The following is a 23,397-nucleotide window of genomic DNA, read 5'->3' on the forward strand; positions in this document are numbered from 1 at the left end:
ACTTTGCATCAATGCCCAACGTTGATTTCGACCAATCAAGCCAAACGCATTATAGTTGCGTCTTTTATTCTAAATTCTAATTTTAAAATTAAGGAATGGCTGGTGTTATTAGCGTTCAGAAACGCCATCATAGGGAGTTGCAGTATGTAACGTCAGTGAAATTTATTCGCTGTTTTATTTAAATCATTTTTATTCTGATTTATTTAAATCAGTTTAATTTTATGGGAATGAACATGTGAATTAGTTGTAAAACTATACCTACTCAATAAGACTGTCATAAATTAATTTAAGGCTTCCAAAAATTTGTTTAATATTAAGGTTTTATTAACTCGTAGATTTTGTAATCTACTCATATTAAATCAAACTGTTGTAACTTTTGGCTATATTTAACTGTAAATATATTACTTCAAGTTTTAAAAGTGTTTTTATTGTTAATGTTTAAACAGATGTAACTAAAGTTAATGTCTTAGGACCGTATTAACTCCAAATTTCATCCATACTTTGACGGAAGGCTTTCACAGCCCTAGCCAAGAATGTTTTTTACGAACTAGCGAACCGTGGAATCGACTCCCGGTGGGGGTTAAGCTAAGAGATACGACCTCCAACTTCTTAAAAAAAATCTTCCTTCAAAGATCTTTTGGGCGTACCATAGGCTCGTTTGCGTATGCCCATAGAGATCATATTTGAAAATGAAACAACAAATATTTAAAATGCATTTATTATCCAGAACATTATGCTAGTATTGAATAATTACGAAAAAACAATATCTATTGATGAAAGCTAAGCACGTTTCATACAAAACGTTACACTAACAATTGCATACAAAACACTATAAAAAGTATCGATACTATTATACTAATACCATCAACGCAGACCCTTCAGTCCATTAAATAGATCTTTGTATCAATCGTAATTTATGAAGTGGAAATTAATTTTAAATGTTATAAGCCATAGTTAAACAAAAAAATCGTTGTATCAATTTCCTACCCACTTACCATCACTTAAATAAAAAGTAACATAAGTATGAAAAACTTACAGCGTTTTTTAAATCTAAAGAACAAAGGCATCGTAACCATGGCAACACACATATTTCTCTAAATACGTAATTAATCTCATACGATTCACAAATAGATCGTTCTTCGGTCGATGAGTCGGTCAGTTCTCCTATAAAAAATCTCACTCTCTTCTAGCGAGTTTCCGCTATCCATGTTTACCATTAAGCTCATTAAATCTTACCATGAGCATGAGTAACATTTAACTTATGTTGCCATGGTGACGAATTGTTAATGTTTGAGGCGTAGTCTGCGTTTAGGTAGAATAACATGAATTCCAAATTTATTATCGGCAGTGTGAGCTAAATAGAAGTCGAAAATCGCTACTTAACAGTTTCCTAAATAAATAAATCCACTAGTTGTGCTTAAATATAACTCTAATAGAAGAAAATGCCTATTAATCTAGATAATATAAGAGATCGTTGAAACAAATCAACTATGCAGTTTGCGATGGTCAGGCGGACCAATTATTCTACGTCTCATAAGAAGTAACGCAGTACAGTACATATTAAATCGGAAACTAGACCTCGTTTGCTATAGAAGTTAAAAAAGTAGTTTAAAGTCCGATAAATAATTTAAAAGACAGAGATTAAACCTTATCTATCGTTGGAATAGCTGAACACGTCACTCCAATAGCTAAACTAAGAGTAAAAGTTTTTTTTTATATTTGTGATCCGCCATTTTTATTCACTAATTAAGCCAAGAAGATTGACAGAAACAGAAGATATTATTTGTTAAAACGATATAAAGAAAAATCTATCAAGAGTTGTTTGCATTAAATTCATTTCTGTCATTTTTTTATTTCCTGAATTCCACAATATACTAAAAAAAATTCATACAAATAGGTGACACAGATTTTATCATTTTCATGTTTCAATTAAAAAATCCTTAGAGTCGTTAAGAGTCAGATTATTTAAAAGAAATCCTATGCAATATCAGTCATCAATCCGATACATAAATTCATTCTATCACAACTTAGTCCGCCCGACGTTATAACAAGCTTGAATCTTTCACGTATTATAATCGTAAACATACGATTAATAACTGGTAAAAAACCTAAATACCTTAAGTCTGACGAACAAAGAGTTTAAATTGTCTAGTGCATCGCAACTTAGCGTCCGAACTTAACGCATTGACAAATTTAGGCACATAAATTATTTTACTTAAATAGAGCTTTTCAATGCATTCGGAAGCCTTTAGTTTCATTATTTTCACACAAGAAAATCTCTATTTAGCAAGATTTTTACGTATTCCACCGAAGAACATATTCAATATTTTAAATATATATAAAAACGATGATTTGACATTTACGTGTCGTATTTATCAAATACTGTTCGTTAGCGTACAACACTGAAAAATACATACGTCAAATCGACTAATAAATGTAAATTTAAACTTATTTTTTTAAATGCGTCCCGGTAGCGTATTTCGCACGCAAAACATCGTACAAGTTGTTAGATACTGACATTGTATGGACGTAAGTTAATTTGTTTTAAGCCATTTCTTTTGCTAAAAATAGTGTTCTAATGTGGAAAACGTAAATAAAATGCTTAGACTATTCGTAATAAACGTAAAATTGTGCGTTCGACACAAACTGGATCACATTTAAGCGGGGCACATAAAAAGATATAAAGTAGGCACAGGGGCTCTAAGCCGTTCAACAAACGCACCCACTTTCGTTGCCCTCTTGCTCGGAGCCCATTGGGGACTGGGTCTGCAGGTCCACAGCTGTAGCTTGGAGTTAAGGAAATAGAGGATGTATAGTATTTTTCATTATCATATTTTGCGTATCGAGAAATTAAATAAACCATTTTATTCATGGCATGCATGAATCAAGAAGTTACACTTGCATCAAAACTTTCTGACCGCGCATAATTATGCGAAGTTACATGTTCAGACCGGATGTAATCATTCAAAGAACTATTCACTTGAATAAATAAATCAGTGGCACAACAACCTCTTTAGGTCTTGGCCTCAGATTTCTGAATCTGTTTCATGATCAATTTTTAATCTAATAGGCAAGTAGGTGATCACCCTCCAGTGCCTGACACACGTCGTCGACTTTCTGGGTCTAAGACATGTCGGTTTCCTCACGATGTTTTCCTTCACCGTTCGAGCAAAAGTTAAATGCGCACATAGAAAGTCCATTGGTGCACAGCCGGGGATCGAACCTACGACCTCAGGTATGACAGTCGCACGCTGGAGCCACTAGGACAACACTGCTCGCTTGAATAATAAATACCAATGTTTAGTACTTAACTGATAACTTTTGCTACATCCAATTAAAATAAAATGCTAAAAACTATATAAATAAATAAAAAAATAAAATAAAAACTAAATATAATTAGACATAATAATTTAAAAGTTTAAAACAGATTAAGATTACTCCTCTCACACTTCAACATCTTACATTCACATATCGCTCATGCCCGGCAAATATACTAGAGAACATTATTACTTGCCTCACACATTTACATAATCTGGCTTCCTGGGCATATAATAGGACTAAAGGAGTCATAGTTGTTAAAGATCAGCCTTCCATTGCTGTAAGGAAAGTCTTAGTCCACGATAAAATATTCAATTTATCAAAATATAATTTAATTCCCGTAATTGTATGAAGCCAAGACAAATTTTTGTGCGTTTATGAGGGCTTATTTTTAATAATCCTATTTACATTAAAAAATATTTAATGTCTTGTTAAGCAAACTACTTAATATATTTACATACACACACATACCTGCCTGATTAAATATTTTAGGGGATAACTTTATATATATAGGGAGTTATAATAAAAGTAGGTGTTAAAAGTTTTTAATTTCAATATCAGCGTGATATATACATTCATCAGCACAAATTTATATATTAAATAAAAAAATGACATTTTTTCCGATTAACAGAATTGCATTAAAAGGTGCAAATCTACACATAAATAAAATCTCGATTTTCGTATTAGCTGCATTTTTATAAAAAAAAAGTTTATTAAAAGCTTCATTGGAATGACACGTCATTTATATTATAAAATGTCATACAAACTTGTTAAAAGCTAGCAGAGAAATTCTCACTAAGGCCCACCGTACACACAATAATTTATCAACGAATTTACATCAACGTGTAATGTAAGCGTAGTGTTTTTTTTTAAAAATACTATGTGTGCGGTGATATCAAGTCATAAGATTTTACTTAAACGCTAAAATAAATAATACTAATGTACATAAGCTTCGAGATCTCCAGGCAGAAAGCACTTAATTTTTTTATATAGGAAAACTCTTTGATGATAAATTATTTTCATATGTTTGCGTGCGTATACGTCAAGTGCGTATACGTCCCGAATTCAGATTTTATATGGATTTAATACAATTTGAGCATTGTCGCGTAGAGATCCCGAATGCGTGCTATATACAAATTCTTGCTTCGCTTACTCTAAAAATAAAGATTTAATCAAAGTCATATTTGTTTTAATAAACATCAGCATCACGACAAATGTTCAATAAATTTGATACAAGCAAACGTTGTTATAAATACATGCCAAATCGTAATACACTCACTTTTACTGTCAAGTCATTTCATACAAGTTAATTCTGGTACAAAATCTCCAAACCCTTCGACAAACAAATGGAAAGTTCGTCAGATTAATTAACATATATAACTATTTTATGCAAATCTGATATTTTAGTTTAGATAATTGTACCAGAATGAGTATATATATACTCAGAGATAAATTGCACCCAAATCTTAAAAAAGTTAATTAAAATTTTATTGTTTCAGATTAATTAACGAAATTAAAGTTTAGCCAAAATTTTGTTTAAAATGATACAGCAGTGCCGCAGAAATTTTAGTCTTAAAGACCTAACCTTTCATTTTGAAGCGATCATAGTGCCTTTGTGTTAATTAAATACTAACAAATGATACTTTGCTTGCAACATTTTTTTGATTTTTTATTTGTTTCGGTCAGGAATCTTTAAAAAAAAGTAACAATTTAGATAAAATTCCAACTGTAAATGACATTCTTTTGACTAATAAAACCTCATAAAAAGACATTGACAAAGTTAACCTGTGCTGTGAAATATATAAAATCCGTTTATGTAGATTGTTGGTTACCCTTTTAGTAGCGTTGGTAGTACATAACCCTTCCGCACTATATAGCACCGCCGGACAGTAATCATTTAGTGTAAGAAGTGTAGATTATATTTTTGTCCAATCATGGTGTTCAAGTATAGAAATGTCAACGCAATAGCAATATTTTATATCAATTGATTTACTAATTAGGCCTCAGACACAAAAGCACTAACGCCCTATGCTTAAAATAGTATTTGGAACTGGTTTGACCAATATATAGATACTCAAAGTTTTGAAGCTCTATACAATATCTAGCAATGTATGGAGCAGAATTCCTAAAGATAGTAATACATTACACAAAAAATGATTCAATTGGATTAATGCAAATATTATTCACCTGCCGTATATTATTGATTTGCAGAGAATTATTACGAATACCACATCCAATTTTGTATTATGTCCGGTCATTGTAATGAAGAAAAAAAAACATCAAACATTAAAATAAAAAATAAGCTTATAAAACTATGGATATGGTATATTGTATAAACAAATTCTTGTAAGACTAGCACGCGCATCCTTGGTCCTGTTCCTTGGAGTCTCCTGGAGCTTGTCTCAATATCACCTCGTGCACTGTTGTCGATATTAAGGAAAAATAAAAAGAAAATACTACAGACTCGTCTCGTTATAGATATTTTGGGATTTTTTTCATTTTAAGTAGTTATTGATATACTGAAATGTAATTAGCGAAATGTTAATAGAAGCACCATACAAAGCGAATCTTATTGAAATAACATTTAATAAAGCTTTTAAATCGTCAATATAAGCTTTGACAGTAGCTCAAGCCAAATGTGGGTAGTTCGAAAAAGTGTTAATACAAAAATCACTTGATTAGTTCAACGATAATCAAAATACAGTACATATTGTACAATTGGAAATTTAATTCTTCTGAATAAAATCGGCACATCAAGTTACTACCGTCTAACTTAAAAAAAAAAATTAATTTCAATTTGATAACAACATAATCAATGTTTTGAGTAACATGAGAAGAAATGAGGTTTCTCAATAATTCCTATTAGTTCTTTAGTTATTAAAAATCTCAGTATTTTTGTCGGATTTCACTAAGATCGCTAGTTTTTAGTCTAAATTAGAAACTAATACTTTGCCAAATCTATTTTCAATGTAAGAAACGATTGTCATTTCGGATGTATATTTATGACGAGTATATTATGATATCTCGGCTCGACTGTCTTCGACATACATAATTAAATACTCAAACATCCCAAAATTCTTAACGAGACAGAAGATAAAAGAGAGAACATATGAAATGAAAAGGGGTTTACCATGACCTTAAAAGCAAGACTGCTGCAATATATATTTCCTCATATCTTATATATAATAGTGTTGAGTCTAACATTATTATCCGGGTCTGACTTTTTTATATAACTTCATTTACCGAAAAACTTAACCGTATAAACGTTTTTGAAGTTATACTTCTTTTGCCGCGTTAAGAAAAAACGATGTGATAAAATTTTTACTATGCGCGAGTGCACTGTCACAAAAAACCGACACCCTAAAGAGAGCTATAGTTAACTAGCTTACTAGTTTTGTTTTTATACAATCGAAGAATAAGGCGAAAGATAAATTTATTTGAAAAAGATTTTTATCTTATCACGCCAAAATATAACTTCTAACGCGTGTACATAAGTACCTACATCGTTGTTTTTTTTTTGAAGTTATACTTCACACGATGGAGAAAAATGATGAGAGTGAATTTTTACGATGCGCGCGCACACCGACACCTGAATACGACATTGTAAAGTTAGGTCTAGGTGGCATGAAAATGGATAACTATGTTCAAGTTGTATATTCTAGTATTTTAATATTTAGAACACGTGTTCGTAACTGTACAATTAAACAGTGTGAATAAATAAATATTATTTTGGTGTATTTCAATCAATTTCATATACGAAGTATTTACTAATAATTTATTTATTTAAATAAAATCTTTTTGATTCATTTTAATATTTATCGTTAATCACAACTGCATTTTAGTTATTTTTTTCCATGCGCTAAAGAAGTATAACTTCTAACGCGTATACATAAGTACCCACTTATTTTTCATTCCTTCTAGCAATAAACTCCTTTTTGTCTATATAAACCGTCCCTATTCATTAATACAAAACTTAACACAACGCAATAAAGCCACTTTTGCAATCACAAACAGTCTCGCTTCGGTCATGGCGATGAAAATAAAATACATGCAAATGAAGCATACAAGTTACTTATAAAGCTATTTAAAACTACGGAAACATAGAAATAATGGCTTCAAATTAGTATGTTAATGTTACTTACACCATTGTTAAACCACCACCATCACATCCGGGAATCACTAGCGACGAGTGTGAAATTAGCTACCCGGGTATATTTCATAGTAAAACGTTAATTGTTGATATGCGATTCTCAACCGTTTTGCCTTTGTATCGCTAGGCATAAGAGTGGATTTTTCTTTGCGCGTTTTCGTTTGTATTATGTAAGGGAGAATATACGTCGTATCAATATTGATATCATTCTTTAGGAAATATGACATAGTAATTATAGATAAGATTTAAAAACAGTTCCATAGATAAAGCGATGAGTTTAAATTTTGTCTATGATATGGTTGTAGCGTAGTCGACGCATTTTAAACTAAGTCATCGGGATATACATGTGAACTGACAACTGACAGTAGGAATGTGCACGCAATGTTACGTATACTAAGGTACGTGCGCGCGTACTCTGACTCCTGATTGGTTACAAGTGAGGGTTGTTGTTTTCGAATATAAGATTTTTGAAGTGAAACTTCTTTAGAATCGTTGTGATTTCAAACCGGGTGCAACGGAAAAGCGACAGTAAAAAGAGACAGAAACATTAATTCATATTATTTAACGTGGGAGAAAATGAGATAGATAAACTTCTTTAGAATCGTCGTGATTTCAAACCGGATGCAGCGGTAAAGAGAGACAGAAACATCAATTCATCATATGATTTAACGTGGGAGAAAATGAGATAGGAGGCATTATACAGCCTCTCTTTACTGCCGCTTTTTCATTTGATCGAATTTCACACTTTCGCTGTTTTAGTTTTTGCCAAATTAAAGATTTATATTAAACTAATAAATTAAAATGTATCATTAAAATATACTGTTTTTAAAGAACACACACATTTAGATAGTGGAAAATGATTAATTTATATTTCATTAATTATAAAAACTTTGTTTTTGAAGGTTTCACTTCTACAATGTGTGAATTGCACATATGTTTTTTTTTATTATGACACTGATTTACGTGGTTTTGAAGAAATTAACTGGTAGCATTTATAAAATAAAAACAATTATTTTCAGATAGCGAAAAACTAATACTTATAATTTAGCATATCGATAGTACCTTTCCGTTATCAATATGCCCCTCTACAATTCTTACGCACATCACACCTCTCTATAAGACCTGTAAGTACGAGCGAGACAGACAGATAAATATGATTTATGACAAGAAGCCTCAGTTGATAATGCGTCGACTATAGCACTATTTGTTAAAACATATTTCAATTATCACTGGTTAGGAACTGCTCTTAATTTAACGTTTAGGTAATAATTTAACTAAACCTGATTTTAGGAAGATTTTCTTGAAATAACTTAGATTGAGGGTAGATACAGATTAATTTTTTTTTTGGGCAGGGTAAAAACGGATGTACTAGCGAGTGTATTGCGGGCTTTTTAAATAAACCATGTGTAAAATGGTTTTAAAACGCCGTAGTCAAACATACCGATGCATATAATATCGACGCATAAGACGTAGCTAATCTCACACAATTAACACTGGGTCATCAGCCGTTATTTCGATTACAGCGTACTCTAGCGTAACACAAAATGTGCCTTGATTATGTATGTGAATTCAAAATTTTGCGAACCAAATATTTTTGTGTCAGTGTAAAAACATCTGTTTAATGTAATTTTGTATGAACCATAAAACCCTTTGACATAAAATAATAATGAATCGTATTGGAAAAAGGATACTATCTTCGGGTGGCTTGCTCTCAGCAGAGTCCATGCCAGGAAGGGCAGCCGCAACCCGTCGGAACAACTGGAAAATTAAGCAAATAATAAGACCTCTACCTCTAAGGGCACTCATGGATACCTAAGGTAGCCTGCTCAGCGAACTGCTGTGTACAAAGGCGTTCTTACGTACATATTTACCCAGTTTCTTTGGAGGTACTATGGCCATATTAAAAGTTCACTGTTCACGGCATGTGCGTACATACATACGTACGTGAGTACGTACATACGTACGTATACAAGTTTAATAAGCGGTTTGACCGGGATTGTATTCCTTAACCAAGTCGCTTAGCAACGAGCACGTCTATAACAGAGCAGAGGATGGTGCAAAATTAGTTGAGCACAACTACTTCTCAAAGGTATATGTATTTTTATTTAAAATAATAATACAATCTAAATCAAGGTATATCACACTTGAAAACCACTATGGTTTGTACAAATGTAAAAATAGCGATATTGTCGACACGCGACAAATGCATTTATAAATAATTCTTCAACATGTTTTTATATTGCTTACTGTAAAGCTATCTTTTTTTTATTCGTTATATTTACAATATAATATATAACATTTCATTAGAAAACCGCTGTGGTTTGTATTAATGTAACCATAGCAGTCTTGTTTAGGATCGCGACATATGCATATAGAAGTAGTTTTGTTTTTAATTTACAGTTTATGTTGGTTAGCGTTAGGTAATCTTATATCTGTTTGGGTAGACTGTTTATTATCTAATTACTTAGTTATTAGCCGCAGTAGAAAATACTTCAACATTCTCTCACCATAGACATTGTTTGCTCTCGAAGTACAGACCCGAACTCAGATTACAACTTGGGTCTGTACGTCATACGACTCGTTATTTTTAAGTCACCACGAAAAAAATATTGTCTAGTAGTACGTTTGACTCCAGATTAGGAAGTGTTATAACCTCAGGGTTGAAAAACAAATACGTCATTTTGATTTAAGAAAAAATTATATGTAAATTTTATATTTTTAATTTAAAATATGAATTTAAATTTGGAACACATGACAGGTGTTAAATAAGACTTGGCTGTATGGACTAAAGTCCTTTGCCTTTCCCATTTGGGATAAATTGAAAAAAAAAAAAACAGTCCAGGGGTGCTGTGTGTACGCACAGACTTATGCACCTGCGAAACTTGTAAATAATTGATTTTGGCAATAACCTACCTGTTTAACATTATACCCAGCCTTAGCACTGGTCTCTATGAACATAACGTTGAGCTCCTTCGCCTTCCTGTCTCCTTCCTCAGTGGAGACCTGTCTTTTATCAGACAGATCAGTCTTGTTCCCCACCAGCATAATTATCACATCAGAGCCACGCTCTGTGCGCACGTCGTCTATCCATTTTGATGTTTGGTGGAATGAATTTGCATCTGAAATTTAAAAAAAAAACATATCTTATCTTATATCTTTAAACGAGCTATTTTTGTATATCTATATATATAATTGGAATCTCAGGATCGATTTTCATGAAATTTAGTATACGGGGGGTTTCGGGGGCGAATCGATCTAGCTAGGAATAAATGATAGAAAATAACAAAAAGGTGGTGTTTGAGTAGTCCCAATTTAAACTGAAAAATGAATCTTTCTGACATCTATCGGCGAATAATAATACTATTTTTTTAAATTGCTTTAACGACACAACAACACTAAAGCTATTCCAGCATATATAATCTATAATGTTCATCATTTTATTAGTATGTAATTCGTACTTATATATAATTTCCAAAAACACAATTTATACAAGAATAAAAATACCGAGCAAAGCTCGGCCATCCAGGTACTAAATCTAAACAGTCATTAATAGCATGTATCGCGGCACGTAATGTGATTATTTTGCCAAGTAATATTCGCGTGTGTACTTTTACCCCTAACCTTAAGCCTTCAGCACGTCTAATATCGCCATTTTACAGTCGAAACCATTTACGACGACATCGTTTAGAACAATATACCGGTTATATTAACCAAAATCAAAGGTCGGCTGAATGATATTGTAGGTATTAGGTTCTTAAAGACAACGTTATCGGCTGATACGACTATCTGTTTTAACGACCAAACATGATTAGTCCCTAAAATGTCGTTATAACGGATTTTGATTGTATTTGGCGGTAAGTGTATTTATATCTACCTAGGATCTTCACTGGATCCGATCCTGACAAACACTTTCATAAAAATTACGATGCATGCCCGTTGCTTATGGGTACCTACTATGATTTGTTTAATCTCTATTACCTTCTGGATTTAATGCAAATTTGTATGACAAGGCCTATCCAGCTAGTAGTATATCCTACTTCTTAACCGCTTCTACATTCTGCATGGCAAACCATAAGGACTATCTTTCGTATTCTTCCATTACATACTCTTTTCACCCACATTGTTCAAGTTTCTCACTATTTCTTATCAATTTGTAATAGTTAAATAAATCATTACGTTCGTATTTAATATCGCGATCTGGTTTGATAAGAAAACACTAAGAAACAAACATTTTTATTATTCAATATGAATAAGAAATGTCTCAGTTATGATGTAAATGTGATATCAGAACGATTTAAATATTTATGCATTATAAAGTAGAAGTTAAAAGTCTAAGCTGTCCGCGGGAACTTCGTTTCTCGTTAATGTGATTTTACGAAGCCTTCTTTTTCAGTATATGTCAACATGGAACATTTTGCTATGCTAGTTGCTGATGGAGATTGTTCGTACTCTTTCTGTTATGGAGTGTTCTCGGGAATAAAATTCCTTTTTAGGTTAGAAAAACCTAAATACCTTTTTAGGTTTTTCATGTTTATGTTTAAAGAACTTTATTTCTCATTGCAAAAAAAATATATTTATTGACATGAGAAACTTAATATTAATATGTAATATAAACGAGCGAGATATATGTCGCCATTAGCCGTCTCACTTTTAGTTTTCTGTGAATTATCTCTATATTAACCTCACAGTTCAAGTCATAAGTTTTTATTAATTAAAAAATAAATCGTAGAGGGGTGAACATTAAGGGTTGTATTTATTTTTGTACGCTTTATCATAAAAAAAACAATAATTTAGGGCTGGACCACCTAACAATTAGGGTGATGAAAAATAGATGTTGTCCGATACGCAGACCCAACCGATATGCACCCAAAATTTCACGAAAAACGGTCAAGTCATTTCGGAGGAGATTAAGTAAGTACAAACAGCGTGACACAAGACGCGTTAGATTTTGAAGTACTTAAAATATGTATGCGTTGTAAATGTATAATATAATAGCTTCTAGGTAATAATTACTTAATATCATATTCATATTAACGGTTTTAAAATAAAGACTCTTTAAGGAATGTAGATACTCTGTTTAAATAAATAAATTGAACAGGGGTTTTTGTTTCAAATCCCAAGAAGATGGCGAAGATGTTGGCTGCGTGCCCCGATCCTATTATTTGTTGAAGTTATATCGCAAATAAATCCCTCGCCGCCGACCGTGGAGATGAAAAATATTTTACGATCCTTATTCCTTACTCGGATACAAGACGGTACAAGTTTCATAGATTCTCTAGTGCTTCAACATAAATAGCTTGGCATACATATTTATTAAGTGAATTTTGTATGCTTTTAAAGAGTTTACGCCATTAATTTCTTTCCGGCATCAATACATAAACAAGTTTTATAAATAATTAAAACAAATCACACCAGTAAACATTTACTTTATAAAATCGGAATTTGAAAAGGTATACGTGTCTTTAAATCCTTAATTAATAGATATAGTAATCCACAATCATAAATAAATAAAACTTTCGCTAATAATTCTCGCTTGGTGTTGTTCAAATCTTACTATAGTTGAGGAAGTGTAATAGACCAGGGTAGAAGTATTTAAAAATAAAAAAAAGTGAAAAAATACAATAGTAGGATGAAAACCAATGAAAAATGAGGAGAATATTATACTAATGAAAGGAAAATAAATTACGGATGATCTGAGGTCGGGAAGGGTAGAAGTTTTTAAGAGTAAAACGGTTTATCTCGATTTTCAACAAATCTAAAAGTCCTATGGAAAAAAGTGAAAAGTCAACGTTATAGATAATAAAAAGATTTAACACTTTTGTATTTACACATTTTTCACCCTCAAAATTTATGTGAAAAGATCAAAAAACAAGTTTTTGGTTTATTTTTATTTTTTGTTTCTAAAATTATCGACCCTGGTCTATCATGTCTTAGAGCATATATCAGAGGCGAGTCGTTTATGCGACTCTTTTATCATAAATCAGGCCAAGACCTGTTTCTTTCACCCTTAGATTCCAATCAACGGTGTTATTAGAAAACTGATGATTCATATATGTACAATAATGTGGTATGTAATGTGGTTTTGCACTTTTCGAAATAAGCATGTATGAATACAGCTTCAGGTTAATTCAATTCGTCAATATACCACGCCCAGTACATCCATAACGCGTTTCGCTCGGAGAAACGATAAAACCCTTTAATTGCACATAAACCTCCGAACATTTGCAATGTAGATAACGTTGTTTTTGCATTACTCAGTAGACCGGTAAATTTTATTTAAATATTGTTCTACCCTCAATCTGGTTATTACTATATTAATTTTCGAATTAATAAATATGAAAGTGTATCAAAAGTAATAATTTCTAGTTTGCACGGTTGAAATCAGTTAATCTCTCAGCACCAAACGAATCGATTTATGAATTTATCAAACCTATTTATTTATTTATAAGTAATATTTCAACTACATTTATAAATATAATAAAAGAAAATACTTAGACCATATACAAAACAAAAACAGACCAATTATAAGTAACAGAAAACATAAGTCATTAATACATAAAGTGAAATTAAATATTAATCAAACTACTTACACCTTTATATTTAAAAAAAAGTCACTAGTGCTAAAAAGCCAATGCTTAAAAAATATTCTCACACCCTCTTTGGTAAGGTGGAATGTCTTCATAGGCAGATAGTTCGTGTTTGTATGAGATATTGTAGTGATATTTTATGTGGATATATTATCGTAGTATCTATTATATATCTTACGAAAATCTAGGATTTCTTTTTTTTTCTTTTGCCCTAATTCTAAAGACTGCATGTAACTAAAGTAGTATTCAGAAGTTTTGTTAACGTGACAATACTCGTTAAATGATCTATATTAAACATAAATATTTCCTTCTTAAATCGATTGAAATTTTGTAGTGAACACCGATAAAATCCAAAATGGGTCAGACGCAAGGCCGCTGAAACGTTCAAAAGAATTAAGGCAGAACGAAATAAAGCAAATTGTATAACGTTTAACTACTCATAGTCATAAAGTTTTGTAGCAATGAGAATTTTATTACGTCATTGTGGTCACAATACAAATTGTCACTTAAAAACGTTAATTTGTTAGTTTATTAAGCGATTTTTGATTATATATTTTTTCGTGACTGTACGTTGTATCGTTACGACATAGCGAGGTATTTTAATGACTTACCCTTGGGTTCGAAAATAAAAATAAATCAGTGGCGCTGCAACCTCTTTAGGTCTTGGGCTCAGACTTCTGAATCTGTTTTATCTTTTTTTTAAATCTAATAAGCAAGTAGGTCAGGATCAGCCTCCAGTGCCTGACACATACCGTCGACTTTTTGGGTCTAAGACATGTCGGTTTCCTGACGATGTTTTCCTTCACCGTTCGAGCAAATGTTAAATGCGCACATAGAAAAAAAGTCCATTAGTGCACAGCCGGGGATCGAACCTACGACCTCAGGTATGATAGTAGCACGCTAAAGCCACTAGGCCAACACTGCTCTGCACGGATTTGGAAATTAGTGGAAATTTTATTTTCCACCACAAAATTAATTAAAAATCGCTTACCGCAGAAATGGCTCGACAAAGTGGGTAGTACAATATCAAATTTTTAATCAGATTAAGTTAAAATGCGTTATGTTACTGTATTGTCTATATTCTATGTACTACAGATTTGTAATGTCCTAATTAAAGCGCTTTGTGTAACCTGCTGCCTACTGAAGTATTTCCGAACCAATTCGACTTAGGGTCCTTCAAGAAAAGAGCATACCAATTCTTAAAAGGCATGCAACGCACTCACGAGCCCTCTGGCATTGAGAGTGTCCAGAGACGACGGTATCACTTAACATCAGGTGAGCCTCCTGCCGTTTGCCCCCTGTTTTATATATAAAAAAATAAACAAGCTCTCATTGACAGCTACAGTCTGTTATATTTGTAGTGAATATGTGCGAAAAACAAAATGAGACGCCATTTCGGGTAAACATTCTTTATCCCATACAATCCCGGGCCAAGGCTAACTTAGTATACGCCAATATTTATGTTGTCCAGACAGTGAAGGTTACCCACAACCTATGCCAAACATGGCTGAACAATGTTTGTTATTGTTTACACTTACGTATCAATCTCACTTATGCCCGAACCCAATATTTAATCCACAATCTCAGATTGAATACCATCTAAGATCAGAACGTGACAGTCGATCGATTCCTATCTGCATCCCAATTACCAAACACTATGAAAACAATCCATTTTTGGCGACGGATGCAATCTCTTCGCTCTTTACAACCAAATAAAGTAATTAAAACCGTACAAATAATATTAAAATATACATGTCTATGTTTAAATCATATCAAATAGCTTTTAAATTATTTTAAAAACTAGTCTCAGTTAAATTAAGATAGGATATTGGCACAGTTGAACTGACATTTTCATACAAAAATCTATACATACATCGATCCGACCTACCATCGACCTATATCGACAGATGACTATTAAAATCCGACGATTGGTTGTTGAAGATGGCTATTTCAGATGGTCAAATATGGATTGAGATAGGTTATTAGGTTTAGTCATCAAAATATTTATTAAATCTTTAATTCTTGGCTTAGGTTTAGAACAGTGCTGAATTAGTGGTTCCAGTGGCGGATCTCAACCCAGAGGCCGTACGTTCGATCCCCAGCTGTGCACTTTTAAGACTTCCTATATGCGCATTTAACATTCGCTCGAACGGTGCAGGAAAACATCGTGTGGAAACCGGCTTGCCTTAGACCCAAAAAGTCGACGGTGTGTGTCAGGCTGATCACCTACTTGCCTATTAGATTGACAAATGTTCATGAAACGCATACAGAAATCCACTGCTTTTTTAAATACTTGGCTAAATATACCGTCACGTAAGTCTTCATAGTAAGCAAATCACATAATTTATTGACGAATTAGACAGACAGGAACACTTACTCCAAAATTTAACGGAAAAAAATATAAACATATTTTTTACATAAGTCTTGTTATTTAGAATATCTAAACTACATTTCGAAAAGACGACATTTAACCACACTTTTCATAAATCATACATATATTAATTCTATATAAGTGCAACTCAAATATATATGTGTGTTATTAGCGAAAACACTGAAGAAGACTTAAGATAACATACAGACTTTAGTGTTAAATATGACTTCAATCGAAAACGTTTGACATACCATCAGAACTCAAACTGTTGTTACTAGTTACCCAAAACACAGGGTCTCCCCAGTGTAGGTACTATCGATAGAATAAAGTTTTTATTTATTAAGCCTGTAAGCACTATATTGCTTAAATGAGAAAGTCATAATTCGCCTTAGTAAGACGAATAAACATTAACACCATCAGAACTCAAACTGTTGGTACTAGTTACCCAAAACACAGGGTGTCCCCAGTGTAGGTACTATCGATAGAATAAAGTTTTTATTTATTTAATAAGCCTGTACGCAGTACATTGTTTAAATGAGAAAGTCATAATTCGCCTTAGTAAGACGAATAAACATAAATATTACTTAATAACTCGGGTATTACGCGGATAACAGTTATTTGAAAGTAAATGTGTTATACGTCAGATATCAAAACTTCAGAAGGCTGCATATTTTTTGCAAGTTTATGCGGCGCCAATTTAAATAAATGTTATACTATTTATATTATATACCACTAAATACGTATAATGTTTGTTGATAAGAATAATGACTTAGACATAATTAAGATCTAAATAAAGAGTTTTTGTGCATTTGTAACAAATAAACTACATACTCTATATTGATTTTCAAAATATGTATATTTTAAATTGCCGATACTCTATAGCAAACTAGCTGATCTGGCAGAATTACCAGGACTGTGGAACAGGCTGCTCCTCAGCATAATGCTGAGCCAATGCCAATTACAAGCACACACGCATTACTCTTAAAACGTACCTTGTTCTTTACAAGAAATAGATTATTGTATGAATTTTTAATATTTATTTCTTTATTTATTTTTATTTTTTGTATTTCGGCGTGTTTTGTTACTAATAAATGTTGTGACTTTATCTACTAAGTAACTAACTAACTACTTACTACTACATAAGAAAATAATATAATACAGCCTTTTGTTTAGTTGCAAGTACATTAGCGCTGAAATAACTCAAGAAAAAGATTCAAATTGAAATTTGTGTCGAATACTTGCATCGAGCAGTAATAGGAGTTATAAAAACGCATATAATATGTATTCTATATATTAAATTATTACCCTTCATCATATCATAGTCATTATTAATTTAACATATAACTCTAAAAAAACATCCTTTTCAAAGGATACCGATATCATTATTGTCGTATTAAAAAGATAAGATTAAAAATATTGAATAGCAAAATCATTACGGGGCCGTTGCTCTACTTTCAGCTTCAGTCGTGTCATGCAACCGAATTCTGAAATCTGATTTTCATCAATACAATTCTATTTCTTTGCACAGATATTGTTACAGTGAAACTATTGTAATGTTTCATCATTTCAGTTTATAAGAATGATTATATTTTTGATATTTTTAACAAGTTTCAGTTTAGTTATTTATAATTTACTAGCGGATCCGACAGACGTTGTCCTGTCTATACGTCTTTAATTTGAAAATTTCAAACTTTTTTTAATAAGCTAAAACATTCTGGACCATTTTGATGAAAATTATTATTCAAATGTTATGACAATATCTAACGATCCAGCACATGGTCTACAATAACACAATGATAACAAAACTTTTTTTTAATTTGATCGCAGCGCTAACTGTCGGGACAGACTAAAATTAAAATTCGAATATTATTTAAAATTTGACAGTGCGATGGTAGCGCCGTCTGTCGGATCCAATGTAAAACATTCCAAAATCAACAAATACTAATTAATTAAAAAAAACATTGTCCAGCGGATAAAATTGTGAATCTAAACCATTCCCAGATCCCCTTGAACACACACAAAAAATTTCGTCTAAATCGGTCCAGTCGTTTAGGAGGAGTTCAGTCACATACACACGCACGCAAGAAATATATATATTAAGATGTGCTCTAAATGAATGTCATGTTTGCCTCTAAGTGCTTGTCACATTAAAAATTGTATTTTGTGTTTGTTTATGCCAATGTATCAGTGTGCCGAGCGTTGGCAATCTTTATCAATAAAAGTAATAATAATAATGCAGTGTATAACTACTACTACTACTATGTATGCTATATATATAATACCCAAGTAAATTAGGCTTTAGTGCCTCATACATTCGTCAATTTTAGCGGACAAGCCGGTTCCCTCACGATGTTTCCTTCACCGTAAGAACAAATGTCAATTTATTTTATTTACAAAAGATTGCCAGCGCTCGTTGAAAGAACAATATAATACAAGATTTAATGTGACAAACACTTATAAGCAAATATAACAAACACGAAGAGAAAAATAATTGATTTCGAAGTGTGAGGGGAGCAACTATGGATATTCAGTATTCACATCTAGCCTTCTTCTGAAGGGAGGGACAAATGGAATGATTTTGTCACGGAGAAAAACAAAACATAATAGCTATTTTAATAAAGTATATAGCATGTTAATGAATAGGTACTTGCCTATGTGAAACAAGACATAATTTTTGAAAGACGTATGTACAATTAATAGCAAGTATTGAACTACAGAATATTCTAGAATTTGAACGTATAAATTCACATAGACTCGAGATCCCTGAGAAATATTTAAAGATCCCGAAGTCTGAAACGACCACTGTGACCTAAATATTCAGGTACCGACTGCCACGTTCAAAGTCTAGACATCCAAATACGTAGAACCGTACGATTGTTTTATTCAAAAATCGATACCGCATGACCTACGCGATAATTAGATAGTAGAAACGAAATATGATCGAAGCTATTTAATTATATAAAATCATTTTACTTTCTGCCTATAAATATCCATAAATAAACTATCAGGTTTTAGTCATAATTGTTCCCTTGTGTTCACATTACCGTTCATAAGAACAATCAAGAATAATAAACAGCGAAAAATAAACACACCAAAAATGTACGACAGATTACTTCAAACCTTTAAGCAAAAGATTAAAACATAGAGCAAAAAGCCAAATAAGAAATTAATCTTGATAATATGGCTTATGATGAAGGCACAGCAGCTTGGGTCTTTGTCGCGATAATCACACTTCCCTTTATGAGTTGCGCGATCAGTTATAAATAATTTTATATAATAAATCAGTAGCACTACAACTTTTTTAGCCTCAGATTTCTGAATCTGCTTTATGATCATTTGACATTTAGGCAAGTAGGTGTTCGTCTCCTGTGCCTGTCATACGCCGTCGACTTTTTGAATCGAATGCAAGGCAGTTTTCTCACAATGCTTCCCTGCACCGTTCGAGCCAATGTTAAATTCACAAATAAAGAAAATTCCAATCGGGAATCGAAACAACGACTTCAGGGATGACAGTCGCACGCTGATGTGACTAGGTCAACACTCCTGCTGGGATCAATGCTGGGATCAATACTTGGCCCAATACATATATTTTTAAATTCGTAATTCGTTCGCTTATTGCGAATGTAAGTTAACGACGCTGACCTAGAACTAAATAGTCAAAATGCCAAATAATGGTTTCTACAATGCCCCGATTACGTACGTAGTCTTAAATTAATAAAAAGTTATGCAATCGAGCTCATAGTGAGCCACTAACATAGATTAGTAGATGTTGTCTTACAAATATTTGCTGTTTAAGATAAATTCCTGGATAAATTCACATAGATCACTTTATAAGTGTTATGTTGAGTTACACGTAAACAACGGACATAGCTCATCTGTTCTTCTATAGTCTATACTTCTTGTTGGATACAATATATAACTGTCGTGAGGATAAAAAATGTATTGTAATCTCAAGGGAATATTGCCACATTCTAACGGTATAAAAAAAAATACGAACAAAGACGTACATGGTGAGTTTCCGCTAAGGTCAATGACCTTCGGCTGACACAGTGCTTAATATAAAGCGAAAGGTTTATGTAATCTCCTCCTAACTGTGCCAAAACCACTAATTAAGTCTTATTAAAACACCGACATCTTTACGTACATTTTGTTATGGCCGACTTTGTTATAAGTTATTTCGTTTTGTTTTTTGTTTATAGGAAAGAATATTAGATAATAAAAAAGAAAGAATAGAAGATTTTGTAGACTTTGTTTTAACAATCTCTTATAAAAGTTTCTGACTATCGAGTCCAATTAAGTTCACTATTAAATTTTCTTGTTTTATCTTATCATGACATCACATCTATATTTGATAGAATTTTAAATGATTTTCTGATGTAATATAAACGATAATGACTCATGACACTGTCACAATACACAAGAAACCTGTTATGACTTTTTATATTCATGCCTTTCATATTATTTGTTTACTAAGCTACTGACTCTTCAGATGAGACAAAAAGATTCAACTAAGCAAAATAAGTTTTTATAAATCTGTGGCTAATCTCCCTAAATCTTGTTAAGTTTTATATCTTATATTTTAACTCAAGAAAATAAAATTTAATAACCAGTTCATTTTTACACACTATAAATCAATATAACTCTAAATACTCATTTCAATGAAAGAATCATATAATTAAAAAACATACTTAGGAGTAATAAATTAATTTGTATTTGTTCATAAATCAGACACCCTATATCTGCACTTAAATGTCCCAACAGTTTACATTTTACCCTTTACATTCACGTAATTAACCTAGTTCCCTGGAACTTGTCTATAAGTGAAGTAATATACACAAAGTTGCTCTTTTATATATTTAAGACCAAAACAGATTCAGCTTAGTTAAACTTAATTGAATGAGTAACATATTTTCATTCTCCAGCTTCTTCTGCTTGATAAAAATCTTTCCATTTAACACATTGATAAGTACCATGTTAAAGATATTTATTGTACAATAATAAGAACAATAACACTTTTAATTTCAACATAATTTTCTAATTTTATTGAAAATTTTAAACTTACTTGTAATATCATAAACAACAACAGCCACGGTAGAATCTCTAATATATGAAGGAATGAGTGAACGGAATCTCTCTTGTCCTGCTGTATCCCATAATTGCAGACGAACAGTGCGATCCTCCAAATACATTGTTTTTGATAGGAAGTCTATACCAATTGTTGCCTAAAATGATAAAAAGATGTTAATGTATCAATAATATTTTTGTATAACTAAGTAGGTTTGTATGTACACCTCTTATTTCTTTCATTCTAAAAACAATCAATTTGAATTGACACATGTGTACAAACTGTATATGGCCAGCAGATAGAGGTACATACATACATTACATAAAAAACTCACTAAACAATTTAAATGAATTGTTTTTCTTTCTTTCTTCCTTTTCATTATATATGCATTTGTAAAGCAGCCTCATAAGCTTACTTGAAAATAGTGTTATTGCTAACTATCTATAGCATTTATCGAAATGTTATAGAAAACTTGATGGAGAAAAGAATTAATTGATAAATAACCATGACTCACCTGGTATGTGTTGTCGAAACTATCATACATGAACCTTGTGATCAAAGATGTTTTTCCCACTGAAAAACACGACACTTTGTTAAATTCACTTTCTAATTATACTTAATAGAATACAATCCAACAAGTAACGAGAACAGAAATATGAATTCCTTAATCCTCTCGAACTCCAACGAATGTAACCTACTTAAGATATTAGGAGTAAGATATCGTTTCTAATAACATATTTAGTATTTTTTTTCATAAATCTGTCATATATAGGTCAGAAACACGATAAAGACCAGGCGAATTTACGTGTCGTAAATTCAAAAACTATGTATTAAAAATGTACGACGATGTAGTCAATTGCCTCAACTTACCACTCTGTTCACCAAGAAAGACCAATTTAAATTTGCGTAAAGGGTTACCGAATTCACCAGACGTCGACATCGTGATATATTTTATTTAACTAAACTATAATTTCACAGTATTTCTTATCACAGAAAACTACTAAACTGACAGCAGGCCACTCCTGCGGCACACGAGCGCAGCGCCGCCACGTTACGACAGACTGAATGTCAGTACATTCTACGATGTTCTACGCAGGAGCCAACTCAGCAAATATTTTATTCAGAAGAAAGTTACTTCCATTAAATAAAAATTATTTCGGCGTTGATAAAAAAATTCAATTGTAAAAATAAAAGTTTTTTTGCAAAACTGCAATAATGTTACCAGTGCTACAGTGCCTAAAGAGCTAAATCCCTGAATCGGACTATAACGTTAACGGCACCATCGTCCGTCACTATCAGTAATGACATTTGACATTTTAATGTTATTCGCATATTTGCAAATTACGAGTGAATGATTATTATTGATTGTGTCAAATTGTCAATCGATAAGTCGGAGATGCTCCCTATTTACGCTAAAATTATAAAAAGAAAAAATGTTTTGTATGTTTATTAGTAAAGTTAAACAATTTACTTTTGTCAAGACTAAGCGAATTATAGAAATTTTAGCAAAGGATAAACTACATTTAAGTTAATCTCACCACCAGTTTTTAAAACAAAACAATGAATCTTTAAAGTACATATCTAAAATAACCGTGTGAAAAGATTTGGAAATTGTAGCTGAACACTTAGATCATAGTGTTATAATCAAAGCCTACAATAATAACTTTATACCCAGGTGTATGATTACAGTATATAAGTTGTTACAAATAAAAGTAACAAAAATATAAATAAAAAATGTTATCCACATTTATAATAAATAATATACATGAACATTTATTTCATGAAATATAAATTTATTTACAAACACACTAGGATTTAAAATTTACATTTTAATCTTTAAACTTTGTTAACAGCCAAAATACAAAGGTTATGGATAAATAATTATACTTGACTGAGCTTAGTATAA

The 23,397-nt window shown here is 31.9% G+C and overlaps 1 protein-coding gene across 2 annotated transcripts; it reads right to left on the reverse strand.

Annotated features, from left to right (window-relative positions):
• Nucleotides 1-702: 702 nt before the first annotated feature.
• Nucleotides 703-22,730, reverse strand: LOC110995732 (ras-related protein Rab6). Of its 2 annotated transcripts, none has more exons than XM_022263027.2 (6): nucleotides 22,362-22,730; nucleotides 22,006-22,064; nucleotides 21,489-21,648; nucleotides 10,382-10,587; nucleotides 9,160-9,226; nucleotides 703-2,780 (listed from the first exon to the last, which is right to left on the reverse strand). In XM_022263027.2, exons 1-6 carry the CDS (start codon nucleotides 22,429-22,431, stop codon nucleotides 2,710-2,712), a joined length of 633 nt encoding a protein of 210 aa, XP_022118719.1. In that variant the 5' UTR covers nucleotides 22,432-22,730; the 3' UTR covers nucleotides 703-2,709. The 2 variants fall into 2 exon arrangements, with proteins under 2 accessions (XP_022118719.1, XP_045488445.1); XM_045632489.1 differs by lacking the exon at nucleotides 703-2,780 and adding an exon at nucleotides 4,000-5,738 and having other exon boundaries at nucleotides 22,362-22,724.
• Between the last annotated feature and the right edge of the window lie 667 nt (nucleotides 22,731-23,397).

The sequence above is a fragment of the Pieris rapae genome, chromosome 20 (assembly GCF_905147795.1).
Source record: "Pieris rapae chromosome 20, ilPieRapa1.1, whole genome shotgun sequence".
Taxonomy (NCBI): Eukaryota; Metazoa; Arthropoda; class Insecta; order Lepidoptera; family Pieridae; genus Pieris; species Pieris rapae.